The following is a 25,144-nucleotide window of genomic DNA, read 5'->3' as shown; positions in this document are numbered from 1 at the left end:
AAAACCTAATTTCTTACATATGAATTTCTAGGATATTCAGAAAGGTGGTACAGGATTTCTTTTGGCTTGTCAGATGTCACTTCCAGTCAACACATTAGTGGTCACGGATAATGTGATGGCTAGGGCAAGACTGCATACAAAAACAAGGCTGGGTTATCTATAGTTATAGGCCTGGAAGGAGACCAGGGAAGAGCAGATTTTTCTGTCCTGTCTCAAAGAAATATGTTTTTGTTCCACTGCTTTAAAGATGCTGTTTCTGAGCTTGTGAGAACCCCTACAAAAGCAGCGAGAATTCCAAGGTGCATTCCCCTCATTCGGAACTATCATTCTCCAGGGAAATTAAGCAACCCCAGGAAACCCAGGTGTTCTCCTAATGAGGCAGGCTGGATGCTTTCCCAGGTGCTATGTGAACAATCCTTTAATGAGGAGATTTGGTCTAGGGGCTGGGAACGGAAAACCTTGGCTGTGCCTTCTGGTACTTCTACACCAAATCTTTGCTAGTGTTGTGTGGCACACTTGCCTAAGGGGCCAGGGGCAGTGGAGCCAGAAAGGAGCTCCACAGGCCCATCCAACGGGCTTGTTTTCCAGAGGATGGCAACAGGATTCGGTTCATTGCACAGGGTTGACCGGGGGTGCAGAGGACACATGGATCCCATTGCAGGGCCTGTCGGAGACCATGGACTGTATCATGCCCTGCAGGTGCCCAGCACACCTACAGAGCAGCATCCTGCCACTGCCTCCATGGCAGATGAGGGGGTGACAGCCACCCAGAGACCTTCTTTCTCCCTGAAGTATAAAGCAAGCTCCTTGGTGGTTTCTGGCCACATCTATGAAGAATTTCATAACCCCAATTTTGTTATTGGAGTAACAATCCTTTTCTGAAATAAAATTTCCTCCTCTGAGCCTTTTAAAAAATCAGATGGGGGCCTGGTGTAGTGGCTCACGCCTGTAATCCTAGCACTTTGGGAGGCTGAGGCTGGTGGATTGCTTAATCTCAGGAGTTTGAGACCAGGCTGAGCAAGAGCAAGACTCTGTCTCCACTAAAAATAGAAAAACTAGCCAAGCATAGTGGCACATGCCTGTAGTCCCAGCTACTCAGGATGCTGAGGCAGGAGGATTGCTCAAATCCAAGAGTTTAAGGTTGCCATGAGCTATGATGGCACAGCACTCTATGTAGGGTGGCAGAGTGAGACTCCATCTCAAAAATAAATAAATAAATAAATGATGAATGATTCATATGTCTGTTCTGGAAATTACTTCACTGTGTATGTTTGAAAGGGCACTCTTTTCATATTGGAAGTTCCATGAACATTCCTAACCCTAACCAGGAAGAGTCCTAGAGGGTGAGTCTGTAAACTCTTAGTATTACAGAAGAATTTTAGGAGAAAGAAATTGCAAATAGCCCTATGTGACACGGTAAGTCAGAAGAGCATTCCAGATCAAAGTCGCAGACCCCTCGGAACTGGAGTCCTTTGTTTGAGCCAGAACAACTTTGCTGGGCTCTTCCTATTGGCTGCAGGTCCCCGGCCAGGGCCCTGACCTGACCTGCGCAGAGCGACACGCCTACCTGTGTGCACCAGCGTGCAGATGCGCTCGCTCTCCTCCCGGCCCCGCACGCTGTTGAGGCTGATTTCATACTCGGTAGCGGGAAACAGCCTGGTGATGGTGAATTCCGTCACAGTGTTGGGCACCACTGAGCTGTCTAGTCGTCCCACTGAAGAAGAGTGGAATCCACAGTTAAAGTTCAGCGGTTCAGCGTCTCTCTCAACAACGCATTCTGTGGTGCAGTCTATACAGGGGCTCCCGGTGGTATTTTGCCATGAAGCCCAGATGTGTGGGACCCAGCACACAGTGGGGAGGGATAATAAATGGCTCATGGGCTGGGAATGTTGGAGTTTGCTAAGGTCTGGATTCCAGTCTCACGCTTTCATTTTATGGGCTTTTAGAGCAAAGAAAACTAAGCTGTCTATGGAGTGGTTTTCTAACAGGCTGGTATTCTCCGAGGTGATTACATTACGGAAGTTAGAGGGCATGGCTGCAAGCAGCGGTCCACGCAGCCCAGAGACAGGGTGGCTCGGAAGCTGTCTCACCCCTCACTGGAAGTGAGTGTGCCCTCCAGTCCGTTAACAATGCTGCATGTGGGGCAAGAACTGGCAAGATGCAGGCAAGGTCTGGGCCAACTTCCTCTGACTCATAACTTGGCTAAAGTGGCAGAAATAGGACCTCGTCACTGTGGTCCCCTCCAAGGCTCCATCTGGCTGTGCTGGCTCTTTAGCCATCTTGGATTCTACTCTTTGACTTGATTCTCTTGGGGAGTGCATGTGACTCTGGCTCTTGGCAGATTCTTTTAGGACTCTTTGTTTCTCATAATACTGCCTATGTAGTGGTGACTGGCCGCCTCTGCTGGCGAAGGACCTGCTGTCTGCATGAATGCAATCAAGCCTTTTCTGATGGAGCATGCCACAGAGAGGAGGAGAAGCACAGGTAGGGGTTTTGACGTCCTGGGGATATGCTAGTTCTCCCATAATAATCTTCACCCAGCTCCAAATCCCAGTCATTCTTAGAAAACCTAATCAATGTATTACCTTGGGTAGGTCGATATGACACTCGGTAGTAATCAAAAGGTGCAGCAGGAGGGCTCCAGGAGACCATCACTGAATCCTTGGTCACATTGCTAATTGTGATGTCTTTTGGGGGATCAATTCCTATAAGGACCCAGGTGGTTGTGAGGAAATAAAACAGAAAGCACAGTGTGAAAAAGGAACTCTCATCTCTGATTTTATGCTGACCAAGAGCCAATAGTCTCCAAAATTCAGATAAGAACTTACTGTGTGATAGAGCATCCTTCAAACCACGGTCAGGCTGATAATCCACCCAAGACCTTATAGGTATGACCAAAGCATTTTAACAACCTGAAACCACACCGATAATGTGTGTCCCTGGGCAGCAAATATTACCTATCTGTAGGTCAACCAGGAGCTTTCCTCTAAGTTCATAGATTTTGTTTTAAACCGGGAATAACATAGTCATTTTCTCTGGAGGAACTTGTCTTAGATAAACCCAGATCTGCCTTTATCTCCTATTTTTTAGTAGCCACCTTTGGTTCAACTTCAAGAAACTGCCTATTGAGTGTACAGGGATTTCAGAGTACAAGTCCAGAGCAAATCCACTTTTCTAAATTGTATTTCATTTATGCTGTATACTTTTCTTTTGACTGCTAGGGGATTGTGGGATTGAATTAGCTGAGTACCTAATCTACTTGTCCAGTTTGTGAGTTCTCGTTAGTATGTAGGAAACTACCCAAACATGCACATTCTTACTCACACGCACCTCCTATTTGGGTTTGTATTTGGGGATGATGAGATGAGACTGACCCAATTCATCTCAGAGTGTGTGTGCTTTCCAAGCAATGGGCTGATCAACCCCATTCTTTGAATGCCAGGTCACTAGACAGTTGATGCTAGTCCCATGTGGTTCTGAGGAGGCCTCACGTGTCCCACTGTCCTTGCTGGGCAGTGAGTAGATGGCTCTCCGGACTATGAACAGGTGTCTCCTCACTGTAGAGGAATTCCTCTTGGAAACTAGCTTGCTCCAGAGCTTTCTTGTAAACTGGCAGCAGGAAGACCTTTGGATTGATGCATTCAAGCCTTACCTTCTCAATACATTGGGTCTGTCCTGCTTTCCAAATGATAATTTCCCACCTATGCAGCACTAGAAGAAGCAGCTCCCATACCTCTCCCCTTTAGCCAGAGACGCACTCTACTCCCTTAATTCCCTGGGTGTTTCTCTTTTTAAATCCATCAACTTGTCAAAGTGAATACCCCCTTCACCACCTGCTATCAAGTCCTCCAGCCTCACCTGTGGTGATGGAGCCCATGATGGGCTCAGAGGTTACTGTGCCGTGGACAGCCATCAGGTTCACGATATACTCGGTGGCTGGCTGCAGACCTGTCAGGACAGCATGCCTCTTGGTGGCATCTAGGGACACCTCCGTCATCTCCTCCTCCTCATCCCTTGGACTATAGTTGAGAATGAGTCTGTCTGCTGGGGGAGACGGATCGCTCCAAGTGATGTTCACACTAGAGGAGGTCACGTGAGAAAAGTGCAAATGGGAGATGGGGCGGAAGCCTGCGAAGAGGAGGAGATGGATGAAACGCGTGTGAGGAGAGGTGCTGTAGGTTAGAAGATTCATCTGGCTGAAGGGATCTACCTTCCTTGCTGATAAAGGTGACACCTTCACCTGCTGACCAAAGGGTCCACCCCTTTCTTTCCATACTGCCCTCTCCAGCTTTTGCAAGCCATGCACTGAAACATAGATTCTGATAAAATAAAAAATGCCTCAATGAGCCATTCAGAATACTGACCCAGGATCTAAAGTCTCTATCCTGGAAGGCATTTGACATCACCTCTTCTCTGTGGCCTGCTCCGGCATTTAGCATAGCAGGCAAGATGGACAGAACAGACTGCATGTACCATGGTTTCAGGCAGGCAGCACCCTGCTTACCTTGCCCCCTTTGCTTCCACACCTTCCCGCTCAATGTGCCTATTAGTTTTCCCTCTATCTCGTGTTTACCCATTTCTTCTTCCTCCTTTCTCTGAAGAAAATGCGGCTTTAGAAGAGTGGGTTGTCCAGATGGCAATCTCATGCTAAGATCTATGGATCCCTCTACACAGGTGGGATTTCTACCACCTTCGTACCTGTGAAGGCATCCACAGTGGACTCCAAGCTCTGTTGCCGACCCCTTTCAGCAGTGATGGAAATGATGTACTCTGCCCCTGGCTCCAGGTCTGTCAACGTGTATGAGGTCCTGTCCTTGGGCACAGTGACCTCTGAGGTGATCCCCGAGGATGGTGTAAAGGTGATTCGGTAGTGGTCAATGGGGCCAGTGGCCTTGGTCCAGATGAGGGAGATGGAAGTCTCTGAGGAGGCCGTCACCATGAGGTCTCGGGGACTGTCAAGTTCTGTGGATCAACATAAGTGGCCTGCTCTACACAGGTTCCCCTGGAGGGTCAGTATTCACGGGCCCACCCTATGTGTTTCTAGCTATCAGCTGGCCTGTTGACCATGAGCATGAGCTTGTCATTGCAGACCCTTATCTCACAGTTTGCTAAGCACCTTCCCTCAGAAAGAAGAATGATCTTCAGGAAGGCATTGCTAGTTCTGATCCCACTGGAATATATCCACCTCTGGGACAAAGCTGCCTGCTGCTTTTCAAGCTCTCTGTATTCATTTTCTCTTGGCCTTTCTCAGTAAGCCAAGCAGGGCAAGGCAGGAGCCACAGTCAAGTAGGGATATGCCATACTTCCCCATCACCTTGAGGCCATTTTGACTCATCTAGCCATGGGTGCTCAGGCGACTGTATCTGGGGATTCTGAGGACCCTTTTACATGGTCCTCCAGAGAGGTAGTCTATGCTAGACTGAACTTTGGGACAGGGTTTGGTCTGAAATCCTGAGCCTAGCTCAAGTTGATTATAGCCAAGCTACTGGAGCAATTTTGAAATTTACCCAAGAATTGGAAGCAAAAATGCTGGATCTAGAGTGGCAAGGGTCTGAAGTGGACCTTTATTCCGCCCTTGGACATAATGGATTATTCTGGACCTTCACTCCAGTGGCCTTTTTGATGGCTTTTGTGGCGCAGGGTGAGGCATTCTCCACTCCACCCAGGCACTGACCTACTTGGGACTGTCCACATCTACTCTGCACAGCTCTGGGAAGCCCTGGAGGCCATGAGGCTTCCTCTTAGTTCCCTCAGGACTATGGGGAAGATGGTGGGACTCCATCTTATATATCAGGTTTCAGAGGTTAGGTATGGGAGAAATATTGTTCCTAGGCTGACAGTTGTCACCATGGACCTGTTCATTGGGGGCACATTGTCTTTTGACTAATTCCTGCCAGGACAAGCCTCTGTGCCCTCTGGGACCTACAGGCTAAGCCAGTGTTCTTCCTTACCAATCCTCCTACTCACCAGTCCTGGCATTCATGGTGGCAGGCACGCTTTGCTGCAAGTCCATGACGGCAGATATTCCAACTCCGTACTCGGTGCCAGGTACCAGATCTATAGGCAGATGGAGAGACAAACATTATTTTGTGTGTGAATTTGGGACAAGGAAAGGTGAAAGGAGGGAAGAAAAAGATGTTAGATTCATGTTCATATCTTGTGTTTACTTCTCCTTGAGCCTCCTCCTAATATTATTCCTAATTATAACTTCACGGCTTAGTAAATCCATAGCATGTCAATAGGATGAACTGGCTGGCACAGAGCTTCCTCTTTGCTTCCTGTCTCCCTGGGGAGGCAGGGAGGCTGCCCTTGACAGTGACCTTTAGAAGTGTGCTCCCCTGTGTACTTAAGAGTCTCAGGGTGGCTAGAATCTGTGAAGTGAAATGATTTCTTGCTGAGCTTGTGAATTGGGGGAGTAGGTAAGTGAGAGGGGCAGTGTGGACACAGGCTTTTCCTGCATTTCTTTAATGTTATATATGAGAACCAAGCTATGCCTTTTGTAGGTAGGCGCTGAGGTCATATGGGGACTCCTGGGTCCCTTCTAGGGAACAACAGTGGATGGCTATTTTTCTGAGCACAGAGCTGTCAGCCTTCCATGTAGTGGTATGCAGAAGCCTGGTGCTGTCAGCTCCCCACTGAGCCCAGCAATTCTGGCCGCAGGGTATCCAAAGCTATGGATCCCATTTTAGGGTGGCTGCTGAGGGAGTTTGGGAGGATGGAGGAAATGCAAAACCTGTCTAATTCAAGGGTGTTAATTACAGGAACTCCTTTGGGGGATTCAATACAGAGGATCATTGAGAGACTCCCAGAATATCTACACTCCCCTGGACTCTCTCTCTACCCTCTTCCATATTCATTTTCAGACCAACTGATTTGACTGGTGTATGAGTTTCCCATGGCTGCTGTGACAAATTACCACTATTTAGGGAGCTCACAGCAATACACATTTATCATCCTATATTCAGGAAGTCTGAAGTCTGAAATGGTTCAGTAGGGCTACATTTCTTCTGGAGGCTTGAGGGGGAGGATCCATTACTCTGCCTTTCCCAACTTCATGAGGCTGCCTGCATTTCTTGGTTTATGGTCCCTTAAACCATCTTTAAAACCAGTTGGCATTATCACATCTGTTTCTCTCTCTGACTTCTGCTGCCATCGTCACATCTTCTCTGACTCTGACCTCTCTGCATCCATCTTAGAAGGATTCTGGTGCTTACATGGGGCTTACCCAGATAGTATGGGATAATCTCTCCATCTCAGTATCATTAATCACATCTGCAGAGTCCCTTTTGCCATGGAAGGTGGCATATTCACAGATGCTAGGGATTAGAATATAGAATATTTGGGAGCTATTATTCTGTCTACCACAACTGGCATCAAGCTGAGATTGTAGAAAAGTGTGACAAATCAAGTTATCACCCCAGGGGGTCCTCCAAGGTCAGTCTGAGTCTTTCTGGTAGCTCTTTGAGGGGTCTTTTGTGAGCTTCCCAGCATCATGGCTTATTATAGTGCTTTTTCTTCATGTATACAATATCTGTGCTTCTCATAATTAAATATATTTTAAGCCTCATCCCAACTCTGTGATAAAGGTGGCATGGGCAGTCTTTCCAATCCATGTTGGTTACCTGTGGTTGCCATTACAAACTACTGCAAAATGGGGTGGCTTAAGATGACAGAAATTTTTTCTCCCACAGTTCTGAAGTCTAAAAGTCTGAAATCAAGGTATCAGCAGGGCTGTAATCCCCCTGAAAGCTCTAAGAGGGAGCCTTGCCTCCTTCTGGCCTCTGGCATGGGCTGGATCTCCTTGGCATCCTTGACTAGCAGCGGCAGCACTCCGGCCTCTGCCTCTGTAGCTCTGTGGCCTCCCCCATGTTTGACTATGTCATTTCCTGCTCTTATAAGGACACCCTTGTACTAGATTTAGGGCCCACTCTAGTCCAATTTGACCCCATCTTAACTTGATTGCATCTGTAAAGACCTTATTTCTAAACATGGTCACATTCACAAGTCTGGGTAGATAATAATTTTGGTGGGACTGCTATTCAATGCAGTGTGTCATCTTTTTATAAAAAGAAATCATGGCATAGAGTAAGTCAGTGACCAGCTAGAGATGATCCCACCAGGCCTCTGGTGTCAGGGTTCAGGCTCTCAGGAGGATCTGGATGCCCCTCCACATCCTCCCCTCTCACTAGCTCTCCAGGGTAGCTGTCACTTCCCTAGAACCCCTAAGTTTGAGAGAAAATGCCTTAGCAACCTTTCCTTAACACATGGCTTGCTTTAGCCAAGGGGAGTACTGCATGGTAGCCAGAGGGCTCCACATCCACTTTCCCAGCATGACTTTAGTATAGCCCACACAATAAATACCCCATGCTTGAGTACAGCAGAATTCTCCAGGTCTCACTGGCAAGTTTCCCTTGAATGAATACAGTCCCAGAGCCCTGTATGGGCCCTTTCTTGGACAAGCTCCATGTTTCTCCCAACCCTTAGTCCTTTCTTTCTCTAAAGAGGCAACACCAGTGGAGGTAAACTGTGAAGTTCAATGGACTTTGAAGTCTAACATACATATGTGAGTATTCAGGCTCTGCCACCTTCTGCCTATGCAAGTTGATGACTTAATATCTTTCAGCCTCTGTTTCTGTAGAATGGGAATAATATTAGAGGGTCATCATAAAGATTAAATAACAGTGCCTGGCCCATGGTGATAGTAGCCAGTGTTTTATTACCTTGTATAGACAATGATTCTAAGATATTGAGTCCTTTTTTTAGTGGTCTAAAGTGGAGGGGTGGATGTGGAGGGGCATCCAGATCCTCCTGAGAGCCTGAACCCTGACACCAGAGGCCTGGTGGGATCATCTCTAGCTGGTCACTGACTTACTCTATGCCATGATTTCTTTTTATAAAAAGATGACATACTGCATTGAATAGCAGTCCCACCAAAATTATTATCTACCCAGAACTTTTAAGTGGTCTCCTCTGCTACCAAAAATGCCATAGGCAGGTAAAGGCTGGTCTAGGTACACCTGTTGTCAGAGGGTAGAGACTTATTCTGTTGGCTCTGATGGAAGCCAGTGATTCAGAGAGCCCAGGTGTCAGTAAGCAGCTGGCCCTGGTGGGGCTCAATACCTGTCTCTAGACTGAGTAGGTGATTGCAACGCCCCCAGATCCATTCGAAATGCTCATTTATCTCCGTTAGTGTGTTCTGTGGGTTGCAGGTACATCCTTGGTTGGAGAAATTAGATTACCTTTGGGATATAAACTACTTTTCTTAAGCAACTGATTGAGACCTTCAATTGCCTATAATGAAGTAGAAATTCTCCAACCTAGGTGAAGGGTGACAGAGTGAGGGAGTAAGACAGAAATTATATGTTGCCAAAGAGATGTAACATGTAACATTTTCATCCCAGTTTCTTATTTATGAAGCGTAAATGGAATGTTCAATAATTTACAACAGAATCATCCTCTCCCAGAAAACTGCACAGCAGAATTTAATGCACGCTCTTCCCAGGTTCCCTGACTAGGGGATGGGGAAGTGGGACCCACTTATAGGTTGGTGCCTGCTGCTTGCCTTTGATTTTCAGCGATTTTCTTCCTCTGCTACAAGTGAATTGTTACTCTTTGCCAGCAGGTAAAATACACTTGTGCTGGAAAAGAAAATGTGTATCCGAGGCATAGCTAGCACACTTATATATCAGCACTTCGCATTCTCCTAGGGATTTCTCACTTTTTAAAGATCCCATTGCTCTCTGTCAATGCTCCCTTTATCTTTCCATCTGACTCTGGCAAGTGGTAGCATATAAATGGCCGAGTTCCCTTTCTTAACAACAGCTCAGAAGATTCATCCCACAGGAAGCCACCACTCTCCATTCCTTATAGAACATCCTTTGTGCTGCCTGGAGGTTGATGATTTTCTCAATTCTTTCTTCTCACACCCATTCTTCTCAGAACCCCTAAAGCGCACACCTATCCACTCAACAAATTTTATTGAGAGTCTCCATGTCAGGCATAAGACTGTGCACCGGGGGTGCCAGGGTGAGCTGAGCAGACATTGTTCTTCTGGGGATAAAAAAGAAACTGTACTGAAAAAGTACATTCACTATTTAGTGAGCACTCATATGCCAAGCACTGAGCTACATGCAGTGGGTAATCTAGAGGAACAACGAAGGAGGGGAGAAAGGAGAAAATGAGGCAGAATTCTGAATGTCTGATGGTAAAGAGTCACATAGCTATAAGTAAGCTTCTGAGAGTGTCACATATGGCATCGTACTTAGTTCCTTGGAAGCTCTGCTGAGAAAGTATGCCTGAGGAGCAAACAGGCTCAGAGAGGTCCATCCCTTGACCAAGGCCACAAAAGTAAGACAGTAGAACCTCCATAGCTGACCACCTCCCTCATTGACCACCTCTTTACATCGATTTAATTTTCATAGACCAGACATGCACTACATGTACAAATTAGTACAGTAGGCCTAGTTCCTTATGGTGACCACCACTGTGTGTTGACCACTTTGTTACAGTCCCTTGAGTGGTCAACTTATAGAGGTTCTACTGTACATGACAAAACTAGATAGAGAACCCAAGCCCTTTGTTCTTTCTGACATGTCATGGCATGGCATAGTCCTCGAGTCTTTCAGATTAGTAGAGGTAAGTGGAGGAAGCAAACTGGAATTTGAGAATTATTTATTGTCAAATTGGGATCTGTCTCAAAGGCAAGATGAGATCAGCATGGGCTAGGGTAGCTGGAGAAGGCTTTCTAAGAAGGGACTTGAGTTGGACCTTGAATGGTAGCTAAGATTAGAAGAGGTAGAGGGAAGGAAACATCCCTCTGTGGCCAGAAAGAAAGAGGTCTGGTGAGCCTTGTCATAGATTAATGAGGGCCAGAGAGGAAGGAGAGCTAGCACGTTCTCATGTGCACGCCAAGGACTGCGGCAACAAAGGTGAGATGATTCATGTCCCCAGTTAGGAAACCTATTTCTCATGCTTGCTGCTGCTTGTAGGGAAATTGGTAGGGAAAAGGGGGCCTCTCCAAACTGAAATTGCTGTCTCTTGCCAGCAAAAACATGATTAAGACACATGGGATGGATAGGCTTGGTTGGGTTCAGGTGGACATGTGGAAACATGGACCCTCTCCATCTCTAAGTCCCTAGGCTCACCTCCCAGGGGTTCCAAGTCTGTCAAACTGGGGTTAGGGATTTGGTTGGTCCTTTTGCATGGGACACCTGTCTGCACAGAGAGGGATAGATTGAGGGCCTTATCCCTGAGGAACTTACAGTCAACTTCTTAGTTTTTATAGCAATTGTGTTATTATGTTGTTATTGTTATTTTCGTATTGGTCTCTTCATAGATGCTTTGGTCTTTGGGTCAAAGGAGTTTTTTTTTCAGTTTTTTATTACTATTTTTGTAATATAGTGAAAAAGTATGTGAGGTGTAGAGGCAGCGTGGCATCAGCAGTGGCAGGGGGAAGCATTGGGAAGGCTGCTGAGAGGGGCTGTCTGGGTTCGGAAGGGTCCGTGGAGGCTTGTTTGGGGGAAGAGCACCTCAGGCAGAGGAAATAGTTCATGCAAAGGTAGATCTGGCAAAATAATTCATGAAAACCAAGGACCTAATATAGGTCCCCATAACAGAGAAATTTTCCAACAGTGGAACTTGGAGACCAGAGGTTTTATAGATGGGGTAATATTTTGATTTTCCCACAACCCCTGAAGTCACACCACATAAACAATCCAGTTTTTAGTTAAATGGAGATCCAGTCTTCCGGGCTTCCTACTCTTTTGGGTAATAGTGGGTGCTTTTTCAGGGCTCCCTGAATGCATCAGCATTTCAAGGACATCTCTCTGCTCTTGGGGATGATTGTTCAATTATCAAGAGAAGCAGTCAATCCCATCTGTATTTAATGGAAGGGATTGCCACAACAAACCTGTAATTAATAAGAAAATACTGCCACTAAGGACCATTCTCAGCTGGCACATCCCTGCTGCCAGTGAAATCAGTGAGAAACACGCCTCATCAGCCCTGGTCCTACAGCAATGTCCCTTTTCTGGGTCTTTACTATAAACAAGCACTCCCTGCTGAAGAAGTGTGGCTTTTCTTCTGAGCCCCTTCCCCCAGCCTTTGCCACAAATGAGGGACAGACTCCTGTAATCCGAATACGGACGGGAGGAGGTGAGTGAAATCTAGGCTCTTTCCCTCCTCCTCTTCTACTTGGGTGTCTGTAGCCCACTCCCACCTTCCCACCCCCAAGGCGACATCACGTTTAGAGACTGCCTTACCAAAGTGACCACTTGGGGTCACTGTGACTTCACCCAAAGGAGGCTGAGCACAGTCCGGCCCAGACCCCTGGGCCCAGTGCCTGGACCCCTCCTCCTCAGAGGAGACTGCGGGGCAGTGGAAGTCCAACTGGGTTTGGCCTGGTGCACTGGCCCATCAGGGGAGTGCAGACAGGGCGAGGTGGACATCAAGTGCCTGGGTCAGTGTTACTTTGCCAACTAGACTCCTTCTGGAGTCTTGCATTTCCTGATGGAAAATCTTCCTGTGGACAAGCATGCCGCCTGCCTATGCACCTGGTGCACCTTGAGGAGCCCAGCTTCTTTCCGCTAGACACGCATTTGACCCTGGTGGGAAATGTGGGATTTGGTAGGTGGCCCCCATTCCATGTCTCCCAGCAACCAGAGACCTGGAAGGTGGCAAGTCCCAGAGCTTGACTGGGACGTGCTTGCAGATGTCAGCCTTGTGTGTGAGTATGTGAATCTGTAGTGTGTATGTGTGAGTGTGAGGGTATGTAAATCTGTAGTGTGTATGTGTGCGTGAACATGTATGTGAGTGGATGTGTTTGTACCTATATGCATGTGTGTGTGTGTGTGTGTACATGCATGTGAGTGTGTGTGTGTATGCATTGTGTGAGTGCATATCACATGTGGCTGGCTGTAAGTCTTTGTTTTCTTGCAGCCCTGTGTGGTATCAAGTCTGTAGGAGTCATCCAACTTTGGGGTTTCCCTGGCCCTGTTAGCAGTTTTTCTGATGAACAACCTACTGGCTGGAGATAGAGGCAGCTGTGTGGGGAGAGGTGGCTGATTGGCCATCTGAGGCACTCCACCCCCACGTGGAGTGTGTGAGGGATTCGCTGAAGGGCCCTGGTTGGCTGGGTGGGGGCACAGTATTCACAGGGCCATGGAGGACAGCTCCTTTTGCCTTGTTTCCTGGCCATGGGGATCCTCAAGTGTGGGTGTCTATTTGTAGGGAGGATGAGGAGGGAGACTGGGTGACTGAGGGCATGCCCCTCCCCTCCTGTTGAAACACTGCAGCCACACGCCTTTCCAAGGACAGGTGAGAGCAGTCACCTCAGATATAAGGCCAGAGTAGTGTTCACAATTGGCATTCATCCTAGTCAGGGAAGTTGATTTTGTTGGACCAAATTCCAATCAGGGACTGAGGCCCTCCTTCCCTCCCTCCCTCCACTAGGCATTTTCTATATGATGCATTCTTTTTTTGTTCTGCCCAAGAAGCAGAGTGGTGTGGCCAGTCCCTGTTAGTGCCAGGTTCTAAGCTGGAGGCACCCAAATGAGCCTGCAAGGTGGGACTCCTTCTGGACTGCAGGTATGGTACACAGGTGAAGAAGGCATCATCCAGGCTAAAGGCTGAGCCTAAAAAAAGACTTAGATGACTCAGAAGCCACCAGAATAGAGAAAAAAAATCATTATAGATGTTGGATCTGTTGTTTAGAAGCAAATTTGTACTCAGAAGAGAATTCTCTGGGAATTGCCTATAGAGAAAATGGGGGAAATGTTTGGTATTTTTGCCCCAGCCTGGGGCTGGTGTGGCAAGAGGAAGCTGGGAGGGGCTCCCTGCTATGAGCTCTGGGAATGATCCGGAGACCCAGGGAGTCAGCAAGGGCCTGTATCCCACAGTGGAGAGGTAGCTGGCAGCCTTGGAGACCAGGGCTCCTACAGGGAATAGCACATACAGGTGCCACAAAGCTGTAAGTGTTGAGAGTCAGCTGGGAGAATATAGGAGACCCAACTTCATGCCAGGGAAAGGCCAGGCTGCTATCATCCCAGGTCTGAGCTTTGTGGGGATTAAGGACAATAAAAAATCATGTGGATATTGAGTGCTAACTGCATGCCAGGCTCCACCCTAAGTACTTTTGTAGAGAGATGTACATATAGTCCTCACAGGAACTCTATGAGGTAGACAGGAGGTCCTTCACATGAGGAAACTGAAGCACAAGGAATTTAAGAAATTTGCCCAAGGCCGCATATCCATGAAGCCGGTGGCCTCAAACCTGACTTGAGTGAATTCCAAAGTCGTGCTCTAAGTGAGCAATTCTCACACATTAATGGGCAAAAGTTACTTAGGGGGTTTCTAAAGTGCAGGCTCAGATTACCAGTTCTGGGAGTAAGAGGGCTCATATATCTCCCTGGGTGATGCCTGTGTGACTGGTTTGCAGACCACATGGGTGGAAGGAAGGTTCTACATCCTGGGCTGCAGGGATTGAAGGAGGTCGTCCTGAACCACCCATTAGCTCACGGACCTCCTCACCCACTTTCTTCTTCACTATCATCATCTACTTGCTGAGTTGTTTACTACGTTAGAAGCCTACCTTAAACTCGTTACCTTAAACTTGTTACATGTATCGACTCATTAAAGTCTCATGACCCACTATGAGGTAAGCAGTATCATTCCGGGTTTACAGATGAAGAAACAAGCTTAGAAAGTTCAAGTCAGTTGCCCCAAATCGCATAAGAAATGGCGATGGAGTTAAAGTCTGGGCTCTTAACATTTTGCAAAGAGCATTGAAATCAAACTGGGACTTCCAGGGTCTGAACACAGGCCTTGGAGGCTGAAAACGTTCCTGTTCTAGGCTCCATGTTGGAGAGTGGGAGAGAAAACACAACTTCCTAGAGTTAGAATCAGTCTTCTCCCTATTGCCCCCTTCTCTTGTTCACGGCCTTTCCTTCTCTTCCTCTGGAAACCTCAGCAAAGAGCCAACAATCCTCGCAACTAGCATCTCAGCAAGTACAAACATATCTGATTTCCTCATGTATTCCTACATATTCTTATAATCCCTCCTGAAATAACGTAAAGCTATTTGCCCTTATAAATCTCCCAGCAGTGAGCTCCCTGGGATAATTATACATAACACATATATTAATATATTAATGTATAACTTAATATAAATTAATATATTAATTTATAATTATGTATAATATATGTAATTATATGAACTCCCTGGGATATTTATATATGATTTATATAATATAATTCTATAACTTTATAAACTCAAGTCTAACACAAAAAAAGAACCTATTTAAGCCCACTGCTCAATACTAATTTCCCCACTCTTTAAAAGTCTGTGGCATTTAAATTTGGATTGTTCCTTACATTTTACTTTGCTAACAGAAGCAGCTGTGGAATGGTGGCCATATGCCTTGTTTGTGTTGTGAACCTGGGCAAGTTTTCAAACTTCCTGAGCTTTGGTTTCCTCATCCATAAAACAGGGATTAAGTAAGTTGTAAGTACGTGAAGGTACCTGGGATAAGATAGAGGATCAATGAATGGAGAATGTTCCTTTTTCCTAGGAGTGGAAGATTATAACAAAGACGTGACTGGATTCTCTCTCTCATGATTTTATGGTATATCTTCCATCTGAATAAGTAGCTGTCATTTTTATATAATTGCTAATTAGAAAATTAGCCTGCGGCTCCAGGCAGGAATGGGCTGCGCTTAGAATCAGTTCCGTCCTGTATCATCTCAGGGTTTTTTGTTTAGCTTAATTTCTGTGACTGTTTCCTAGCTCTCTGCAAGGCCCTACGCCAGCTGGTCTGTCCTTCCGATGCCTAATTCACCCCCGTTAACCTGCTTGGTCAGCATATCTTCCCCTCTGCTTGCTGTGCTTTCAGGAGTGCGTCTGCCTGGAAAAAGCATTTATTATATTTACTTTAACTAGCCTGATTTGGCAAGGCAGCCTGGGATTTCAGCTCAGGGGGAAAACAGCTTTGATTATACTGCCCTTGTTTATTGTACGCACTCTCTGCTGTGTATCCCCTGTCTACTAAGACAGCAAATACTTTTGCCGGAATCCAAGACACAAGTTAAACAAAGTCTGTTTGCCAGCACATTGGCAGCCACGGGTCCTCGAGTGCTTCACAAAGCATCTCCTTCCTCAGAAAGCTGTGTCCTGCATTTCTAGTCATCAGCCCATTGGTGAGGTCAAGCAGGTAGGTTTTCTCAGATGGGTGAGCCAGAGTTCCCGGGAGGAGTATTGATGGGTCCCACACTCGCCAAGAGGACAGGAAATGTTTCCCAGCTGGGTATTGTGGTGACCCAGGGCACTGCCTTAGCCCCCACCACCATCTTTTCTCCTTTCGACTCCAGCAGCAGCCTCTTAACCACTCCCCTGCCCCTGGCCTTGCTCTCCAATCTGGTCATTATGTCACCCTTATTTAAAATCTCCCAATGATTCCCCACTGCCCTCAAGAATAAACCCAAAATCTTTATAGTCATGACTCTCACCTATCTCGGGCCTCGTCTGTGTCCTAGTCGTACTGAACTTTTGCAGTTTCGTTCACTCATCCACTTAAGAAACACCGATCTAGGACTTACCATGTTCTAGACGTGGGGGTGGACCCGAGGTTCAGGGATGAACCAAACACGATTCCAGTTTCCTGGAGCCCTAGGTCTAGAGTGGATACCGACCATCAAATAATCATGCCACGTGTGTGAGAGGAGGGCCTGAGGAGTGCTGAGGGGTGAGTGGTAACTGGTAAGATGAGGCTGCAGGAAGAGGTGAGCTGACCTTGCTCAGGAACCAAACATCTCCCTGAGACGTGAACAGTGACCTGGGTGCTGAGAGAAGAGCCCACTTTAACTAAGTGAATCAGTTGATGGAGAGCCTGCTAGGTGGAGGCAACAGTGCATGCCAGCCCTGAGGCAGGAGGCAAAATGTGTTTGAGGATTGGAAAGAACCAGAGCTGCGGGCTTGGAGGAAGGAGGGCCTGGGGTATGTAGGTGAGACTGGAGGGGGACCAGGCAGGGTCTGCTGGGCAACACAGGGTCTGGGCTTGTCTTAACAGTGGTGAGAAGCCCCAGGAATGTCTGTGCAGTGCAGTGGCATGACCAGAAATGGACTCTGAAAGGGTCACTGATACCTCAAGAGAGGATTTGAAGGGGCGGGAGAGAATGTGGGAAGGTGATTACAGTGGTCAGGATAAGAGGTGATGGTGGCTTAGACTCAGCAATGGTCATTTGATGGAGAGTAATAGACATACTTGAAAGAGATTTAAGAAATCAAATCAATGGGATTTGGTGGTGGGTTGGATGTAAGGGGGTGGTAGGGTAGAGAGGGGTGGGGTGTAGACTCGGCAGTCACCATGCACGCAGACACAGGCAATACTCACTTGTGAGGGTGGCCCTGGTGGTTGGGCCAAGGCCCTTGGGGACCAGCATTTCATGGTATTGCTCTCCTGCCAGGGTGCTGTATACAACCTTGTATTCCTGAACCTCCGCCTCACTGTTGTCCCACTCAAGGTCAAGGCTAGTGGCTGTGCGGGAACCAACTCGCAAATTCTTGGGGGCATCAATCTCTAAAAATAGATAGACATTACCAACATTTTGTGTACGTTTGTGCTGCATCTTGCACTTTAAAAAGCTTAGAGACGGGAGCCCCCATTCCGAACCTCTGCCCGCATTGCCTGAACCCTGTAACTTTTCAGTTTGCCTGAGCCGGTTCCTCAGGAGGGTCCGAGTCTTATTTGGGAGTAAGTATCAGCACACTTTATGCTTCCCCCATTTCCATTCAGCAGTTCCAGGGGTGTCCTAGAAACTTTAAAATGAACCAATTAATGCCATAAGCTTAAGAACCAAGCAGAGGAAACCCCAGAAGGAGAAAATCAGAGACGACTCCCGAATGAGTAAGGTGGAGATAGAGCAGTATCATGTTTGACCAGTTAGCAAAAAAGGACAGTTGGTTTCAAGACTTTGAAGCATCAGATGTCTTCCCTGAGTCTGCTTGCACAGACACCGCTGTCATGAAGTTGTGTACAGAGGGTAGGATGCGGCAGGTAGAACATAGTCAGGCCTCCATTTGATCACCAGCTCTGACTCTTTAGGTAGTGGGACCAAACAACCGACATTTCCTGTTGTTGTGTGAATCAATGACTGTGATGTGTGTGGCATGGCTCCTGGCACAAAAATGAGTGCCAAACCCTGGGCTGGCTTTTTGTTGCCTCTCGTGTTTCTCCTGAGTTCCAACAATGTGGCTCCCCTTGCTTGCTCTGGAGCTGGAATGAAAGGACCCCATTTTGTGTTCTCTCCTTCAGTCCTGGGGAGCTGCTTCTCTCTCCCAGAGTTGGGGGTCCCCCTGGACTTATCTGGGTAGAAACAGGGTAAATAGCTTAAAGTGCTGCCCTCAAACAAACAAACAAAAGACCACTTAAAAAGTTCCATAGAGTGCTTGTCTTTGAGGCTTGAGTTTCCCTTCAGTGTGAACCAGCCATTTGTTCTGAGAAAATCTCCCGTGCATTGTTTTAATTTGCAAATGCAAGACAAGTTTCCACCAATTGTTCTTGTGGAAGACAGAAACGCAGTGAATCAATCTGAGCAGAAGCTTTGGAGTGAGAAGTGCTCTGTTTAGTGATGTAAATTGGGAGAATCTCTTAGCAGATTTATGTCTCTGCAGCTTATTTTTCTGAGAACTGTTCCCTCACTCTGCATTTTGGCATGCCATGTGCTGTGCATGCCTGATCATGCGTGTTACTTCTCTACCAGTTGGATGGAGGAGCTTGGATAGACAGCGTGTGGAAGGGACACCCAGGACTGCCACCCCTAAGTTTCACGGAGGAGAGGCTTGGAGTGTATAGTCGGTCCTGGATTGGAGCAGAATGAATTTAGGGTTAGGGTTGAGGTTGACAATTGTACTGAGTACCCTTCGCAACTGACACCGTAGACCTTGGGAATGCTGGACTGTGGCGGTGTTGTGGTCATAGGGCTTGTACCCTGTGGAGGAAGGCAGGGTTTTCTCTGAATCTCAGAATTCAGACACTTCCAACATCAAGTTTCCTGCAAGAGGTCAATCCTGAGAATGAGGGCTTGACAGGGTTGGGGGTAGGGGTGGTGTCACGGGGTGGTAAAAGTGTTTGCTCCTCCGGCCTTGAAGCCTGACTTCTAGGAGGGGCAGCTGAAGAACACCCCTGTAGATGGGAGCCAAGCAGGTCCCAGGGGAGGCAAAGACAGATGTCTAGTGGGGTCCCTGTGGAAAGGCTGGGGACTGTGGAACTCTGGTAATAATCTAGCCTCTGAAACATAAATTAGGCGAAGTGACTCTCCTGCCAGCAGCTTGCCCATTGCTTCCCATCACAAACTCCTAGCTATGGTCTGCGGGGCTCTGCAGGGCTCTGCACTGCGAGTGCCTGCCTGCTGGGCAGACATCCCTGGGAAGCACATGGCTCTCCCCCACTGTGCTCCAGCTGTGCGCCTCTTCCTACTCTCCAAACACATCAAGCTTCTTCCTCAGGGCCTTCCCCTGGAATGTTCCTCTCCAGATCGGCACAAGGCTTAGGTCATTTAGGTCTTGTTACAATAACAAATACTTCCTTGGAGAGACCTTTCCAAACTACTCGGTCCAACGTGGCCCTCCCTCGGTACTCATGTGATTGAAATGATTTGGGGTGTTTGCTTTCCTCTTTATTATCCGGTTTTCCCACCGGAATGTAATTCTTGCGAACGAGGATGTGTCTGTTTTGTTTATTCTGTAGCCTCGGTGCCTAGAACAGTGCTTGAGACCTACCAGGTGTTGGGTAAATGCATGCCAAGTGACTGAATGGCTGTCGTCAGTTCTCTGTCTCGTTTGTGACCTTAAAGCTTTTAGACAAATCTTCTAACTAGTTTGGTTTTGAGGATGCTTCGGCAGAGGTGGTGCTGGGAAAAGAACAGCTCTGACTGAGGGTATCGGGCTTGTAGACAGGAAGCTCCCTCTGCTGTTTGCCGCCAGATTCTTGGCTGAAGTTCAAGTGCCATCCAGGTTGGAACTGTGAAATGACTTTTTTGAGAATCCGCAGAGTGGAATCACCACGAGCAGCTAGGGACTTGAACTGCTGTTACTCGGGCACTCCCTATTAATTTCCCAGGGCCGCTGCCCGTCTTAAACAGCAGAAATTTATTTTTTCACAGACTAAACGCAAGGTGCTGGCGGGGCTGCTCCCTTCTGAGAGCTGTGAGGGGATCTGTTGTAGCCTCTCTCCCGGCTGCTAGTGATCCAGTGGAGAGCTTTGGCATTTCTTGGCTTGTGGAAGAATCACTCCGGTTTCCTCCTAATCTTCACATGGTCTTCTCCTGTATGCACATCTGCATCAGTGCCCAAATTTCCCCTCTGTATAAGGGCACAGTCATACTGGATTAGGGCCCACTGTAACGACCTCATCTTAATTTGCTTATCTGCAAAGACCCCATTTTCAAATAGGTCAGAAGTATAGGTCCTGGGGATGAAGACTTCAATACTTTTTTAGAAGACATGATTCAACCTATAGTAGCAATAAAGAAAGGTCTAGGGCATTTAAGTGAGCTGTCAAAGTGGCAGCCTGTATTTGACCAAATGCCCTGAAGGCCGCACTTGGTACCTTGAGGGATATGCTCAAAGGGGAGGACTCCAGCAGAACCTTCCGGTGGTTCCTCCCGCGGAGCAGCTGAAATCAGAGCTGCTGAGGCAGGGAGGGGTTTTGGGAATTAGCCTCTGGGTTTCCTTGGGCTGGCTTCTCTCCAATTCCTGGCCTTCACATCCTTCCTTTTTCCTTTTTACAGCACAGCTGTAAGACCCAGGCAAATATCCCACTCACCATGCAGGAAGCAAATCTCTGTTTTAATTGCCTGTGCAATTAGTGCACTCCTAGTGTCGAAGCCATCACCTGGAAAAGCACTTTGGCTAATTTGAATTTAAGCAGAGTTTTGAAATGACTGAGGGCCCTACCGTGAGGGTCTGGGTAACTTTTCATCATTCAGCTGGCACCTACCAGCCTGGCCCTTGAGAATCTGTTTCTAAGATTCTCTTCCCATCCCTTCTGTCCCCTCACCTCCCCGCAGCAGAGGGGAGCAGGTTTGAGGTGCAGGCTGAGGCTGTGTTGAGATGGCAGCCACCTAACAGCTGCCAATCCAACAGGCAACCGGAAACAGAAAATCATGCCGCAGTGAACTGAAACTCCAGGGAGCTCCTACGAGGTAGGATGTAATTGGCTTGATTGGAATTTTCCTGGGCCAGCAGCCAATCCTGCTTCCATCTTGTTGACCTGAACATCAAGAATTTGTTTTTCATCACATTACTCAAGAGCTCTCTTCTCCTGCTTTGCCTCTTCAAACCCTTTATCAGAGCAAAGCACAAAGAAACAACTTTTCAAACAAAAACGATCTCAGAATTAAGAAAAGAAGGCAGGACTCATGGTCCACAAGAGATACCAGTGCCTCCAACAACTGGTGTTGTGGGGGTGGGGGAGGAAAGGCTGACCTGGAATTAACCAAGAAAGGGACATTGTGGGATGCCCTTCCTCATGCTTGGGATGGGCTGGCCCTGGGGTTTAGGACTTTACCTGTAACTACACACTGTAAGTCTTTACCTCAGGAGCCCTGACTTCTGCCAACATGGAGACATTTTCCAAGTCCACAGTGGCCAACCAGTTTGCAAACCCATCTGGCTGTCACACTGAGATGTATGCTCCAGTCTAGGGCTATTTTGGTATCCTTCTGTTTTACTGTCATTCTTACTAATCAATTGATTTTAAACACAGATGGCACATGAGGTGCTATTTCGCCAATCACTTGGAGCATCCTTGAATTCTCTGGACTCACCCTGGACAGGCTTTTAGGCCACAACCCAGAGTAGGAAGCTTGAATTAGTGATTCTCTTTCTACATTATTCCATCAAAAGGTGCTGGATCTTAGTTTTTACAGATGTTATCAGTTTTCTTTGATTCTTGGGACAACTGTAGCTGGCAGAGACATTCTTTGACATGTAACCACCCCAAGGCAGAGAAGTTGAGACTGAGAATCTGGGTTAGATAGAAACTCAATCACTAATCTGTTCCTATGCCCTTATTGGCCAGTGAGGGTACTTAGTGGGTGGTGTCGTCTTCCCTGCTAACTAGCCGTCAGACTAACGGGCTTTGAGAGAGGGAGCAAGCCACCCTGAGATCCGGCCTTTTCTGACTGTTGGTGAAGCTCTTTAAGAGTCTCAGCAGCATTGGGAAGGGCTCATCATGGCAAGGCAGGAGGCATTTATATAGGCTCTGCAAGAGGTATTTATATGGGCCCTATTCAGCCCCTTGTCTATGGGAATCAGACCTCATAAAACTACTGCCAGTGCTCACAATGGCAAGGTGAGCCACAGAATCTCAGATAGAAGGTTTGCTTATGGCTATACAGGTTGGGCTTTACCCAATGCCAAGGGGCACCATCGCGGTGCGGGGTGAAGTCATTATAGATTTATGGAATTATTACAATGATTTCCAGCAAATGGTAATGAAACATTTTGAGGAAGAGACACATGTCCTGAATTCTCACAACATTGTCATTTGGGCTAGCAATACAGATGCTTAAATGATTTCAAGATAGACTTGTCATTTCGTAAATGGGAAACCTGAGGCCCATCATGGGGAAGACTTCTATCATGTCTCCGATCTGGCTGGCACCAGAGGCAGGGCAAGAACATAGTTCATACACAGGTGTACTGCTTTTCCTCTATAGTGTGACCGTGACATCCTCATGGGGCCTGAAACTTCTCACTTCCTTCCTTCCTTTTTTTTTTTTTTTTTTTGAGACAGAGTTTCAACTTGTCACCAGGATGGAGTACATGGCATCATAAGTCACAGCAACCTCAAACTTCTGGGCTCAAGCAGTCCTCCTGCCTCAGCCTTCTGATTACTGGGACCACAGGTGCCTGTCATCATGCTGGCTAATTTTTTTTATTTCTTGTAGAGACAGGGTCTCCCTATTGCCCAGGCTGGTCTCAATCTCCTAGGCTCAAGCAATCCACTCACCTCAGCCTCCTAAAGTGCTGGGATTACAGGTGTGAGCCACCAGACACCCAAAGTGCTGGGATTACAGATGTGAGCCACTGTGCCCGGCTTCCTTCTGGCAGGGCCTGTGATTGCCTGGGCACCTCTCATCTCACGTCCTTAATGCCCTCCCACCCTACCTTGTAGATACCACCAGCTGGCACCACCTCCCCCACCCTCTCCTTGGGCAGCTCTCCCCTGTCGCGTCTATACCTGTTGTGAACTCGGTGGTGGTGGAGTCACTCTCGTTGGTCCCTCGGACTGCGCTGACTGACACCCTGTAGCGGGAGCCTGGACGCAGAGCCTGCACTGAGTACTGGCTCAGGGGGGGCTGCAGCTGGAAGGTGGTCTTCCCGCCTTCCCCGCCCACCAGCCCGTATTTCAACAGAATGAAATCCACTTTGGCTCGAGGTGGTGTCCACTCCACAAAAGCCACGGTGTCGGAGACATCTCGAACCAGGATCTGTGTGGGCCCATCAATGACTGAATGAGAAGGATCAAATAGAACAAAAAATTTAATTGAGAACCAGCCTCGAGCATCAGCTCTCTCCTTTCCTCCTTACATTGGTCTGGCCAGTCAGAGAGGGTGACTATTATTACCCCATTTTACAGATGGGGAAAACGAGACACAGGAAGAAATATCTTTCCTAAGGACACTTCATTTGGCAATAGGGAAACTGACATCAGAACTCACTTCCCCTGAATCTTGGCCTAATTCTTCTTTTACCGGACTATAGTTTTAAGGTGCCTGTATTTCCCAGACTATGCAGGGAAGGGCTCTTACTAACATGAGGGAATCAGCCCTTTTCTTTCTGGAGATAATGGGGCAGAGTGCTGAGAACTGAGCTCCTGGCATTCTCAGCTCTCATCTTCTGTCAGCCCTGGGGAAAAATCTAGGAGGTGATGAGCCGGATGCAAAACAGGTCATTTTGAGTGCTCAGAGGATGTTTCTATGTAGCCATACGGAAACTCCCATCCATCCCACTGCTGAGACCACATCAAACCCAACAGACATCCATGTCTATGGACATAAAATATGCCTTCTAGGGAAACTCACTCTTCTGGAATAAGAAGAGCTCTACCTTTGGAGCTCTAGCTTTTTATGGATCATTTTTTCCCCATCTGTTCTTGCATATTCCTGCAGAAGAAGGCTGCTGTAGTCACAATAGGCCTTCAAGGGTCTCCCACTTATGTCTCTCATAAGAGAGGCACCGTGTTTGAGGGTAACACCTTGAAAGTTGGTTGGTTTCCTATAAGACCCACCACCCGTGCTTCCAGCACCTACTTGGGGTCCTGTTCATACTGAACTAGGTGATGAAGGCACTGAGGGAAGGCAGAGGGGAGTAGAAAAAGAAAAGGCTTAGTGGACAGAACAGAAAATGGTGTTCTCAGCTTCTTACGGGACATCTTCATGGCCAACATGCCCTTCACTGACAATTATCTACTACTTACTAAAAGAGTAGGTCTCACTTCCATGTTTACATTTAATATGTGGCTACACCCCTCTGGCTGGAGCTGATTAATGTTAATATTAATATTCCTCAAGGATTTGCAATTGAAACCAGAAAGCCTGTCTCTCTAATGAGCCTATGTAGAGCCAGGGCTTGTGTGGCCACTCCCTACCACATTGATATAGAAGTAGAGAGCATTTCATCTGGACAAAGGGAGAAAAGAGAGGGAGGAAGACAAAAATGAATGATCATGTAGAGCTTCTAGAAAGATACAGAGAGTGACTGGATTGCTGACATTCCATTTTCTGATTCAAGTCTTTTGTGAGGCCCAGATGCATTTCTGGCTCTGGGGTTCCCCGGAGATACTTTACGACTTTTCTAGTAACTTTTCTCTTTTGTTTCAGCTAGTTTTAGTAAGTTTCTCTTCCACCTTACCAGACAACCTTGACTTGTTTGGTTAGCCTGCCACACTGGCCCGCCTCCTGCTCTGTCTCACAAATGCATGTCTCCCTTAGGACTGCGTGTACTAAAATAAAATCTTAAGGCTCCTCCCTTAGCAGCTGGACCTCCTCTAGATCAAGGGGATCCCTCAAACTGAGTTGCTAGTCATGAGAATAAAGACCAGACATGCTTCAATCATGCCCCAGTCCCTTCTTAGAGATGCCTTCT

At 47.3% G+C, this 25,144-nt stretch overlaps 1 protein-coding gene across 2 annotated transcripts in view; it reads right to left on the bottom strand.

The window, feature by feature from the left end:
* The window catches only part of TNR (tenascin R), a 77,746-nt gene that overhangs the window by 33,018 nt on the left and 19,584 nt on the right, over positions 1-25,144 (bottom strand). For both annotated transcript variants that reach the window (XM_003785688.2, XM_023510775.1), the window contains 7 exons: positions 23,238-23,507; positions 17,385-17,570; positions 5,968-6,057; positions 4,699-4,962; positions 3,859-4,128; positions 2,586-2,705; positions 1,568-1,714 (listed from right to left, as the gene is read on the bottom strand). In XM_003785688.2, the coding sequence (XP_003785736.1) occupies positions 1,568-1,714; positions 2,586-2,705; positions 3,859-4,128; positions 4,699-4,962; positions 5,968-6,057; positions 17,385-17,570; positions 23,238-23,507 (1,347 nt within the window). The remainder of the gene's footprint in view (positions 1-1,567; positions 1,715-2,585; positions 2,706-3,858; positions 4,129-4,698; positions 4,963-5,967; positions 6,058-17,384; positions 17,571-23,237; positions 23,508-25,144) is intronic.

This window comes from Otolemur garnettii, unplaced genomic scaffold (genome assembly GCF_000181295.1).
Source record: "Otolemur garnettii isolate 467f Iridium unplaced genomic scaffold, OtoGar3 scaffold00016, whole genome shotgun sequence".
NCBI lineage: Eukaryota > Metazoa > Chordata > Mammalia > Primates > Galagidae > Otolemur > Otolemur garnettii.
This window is presented reverse-complemented; position numbering and strand designations above follow the sequence as displayed.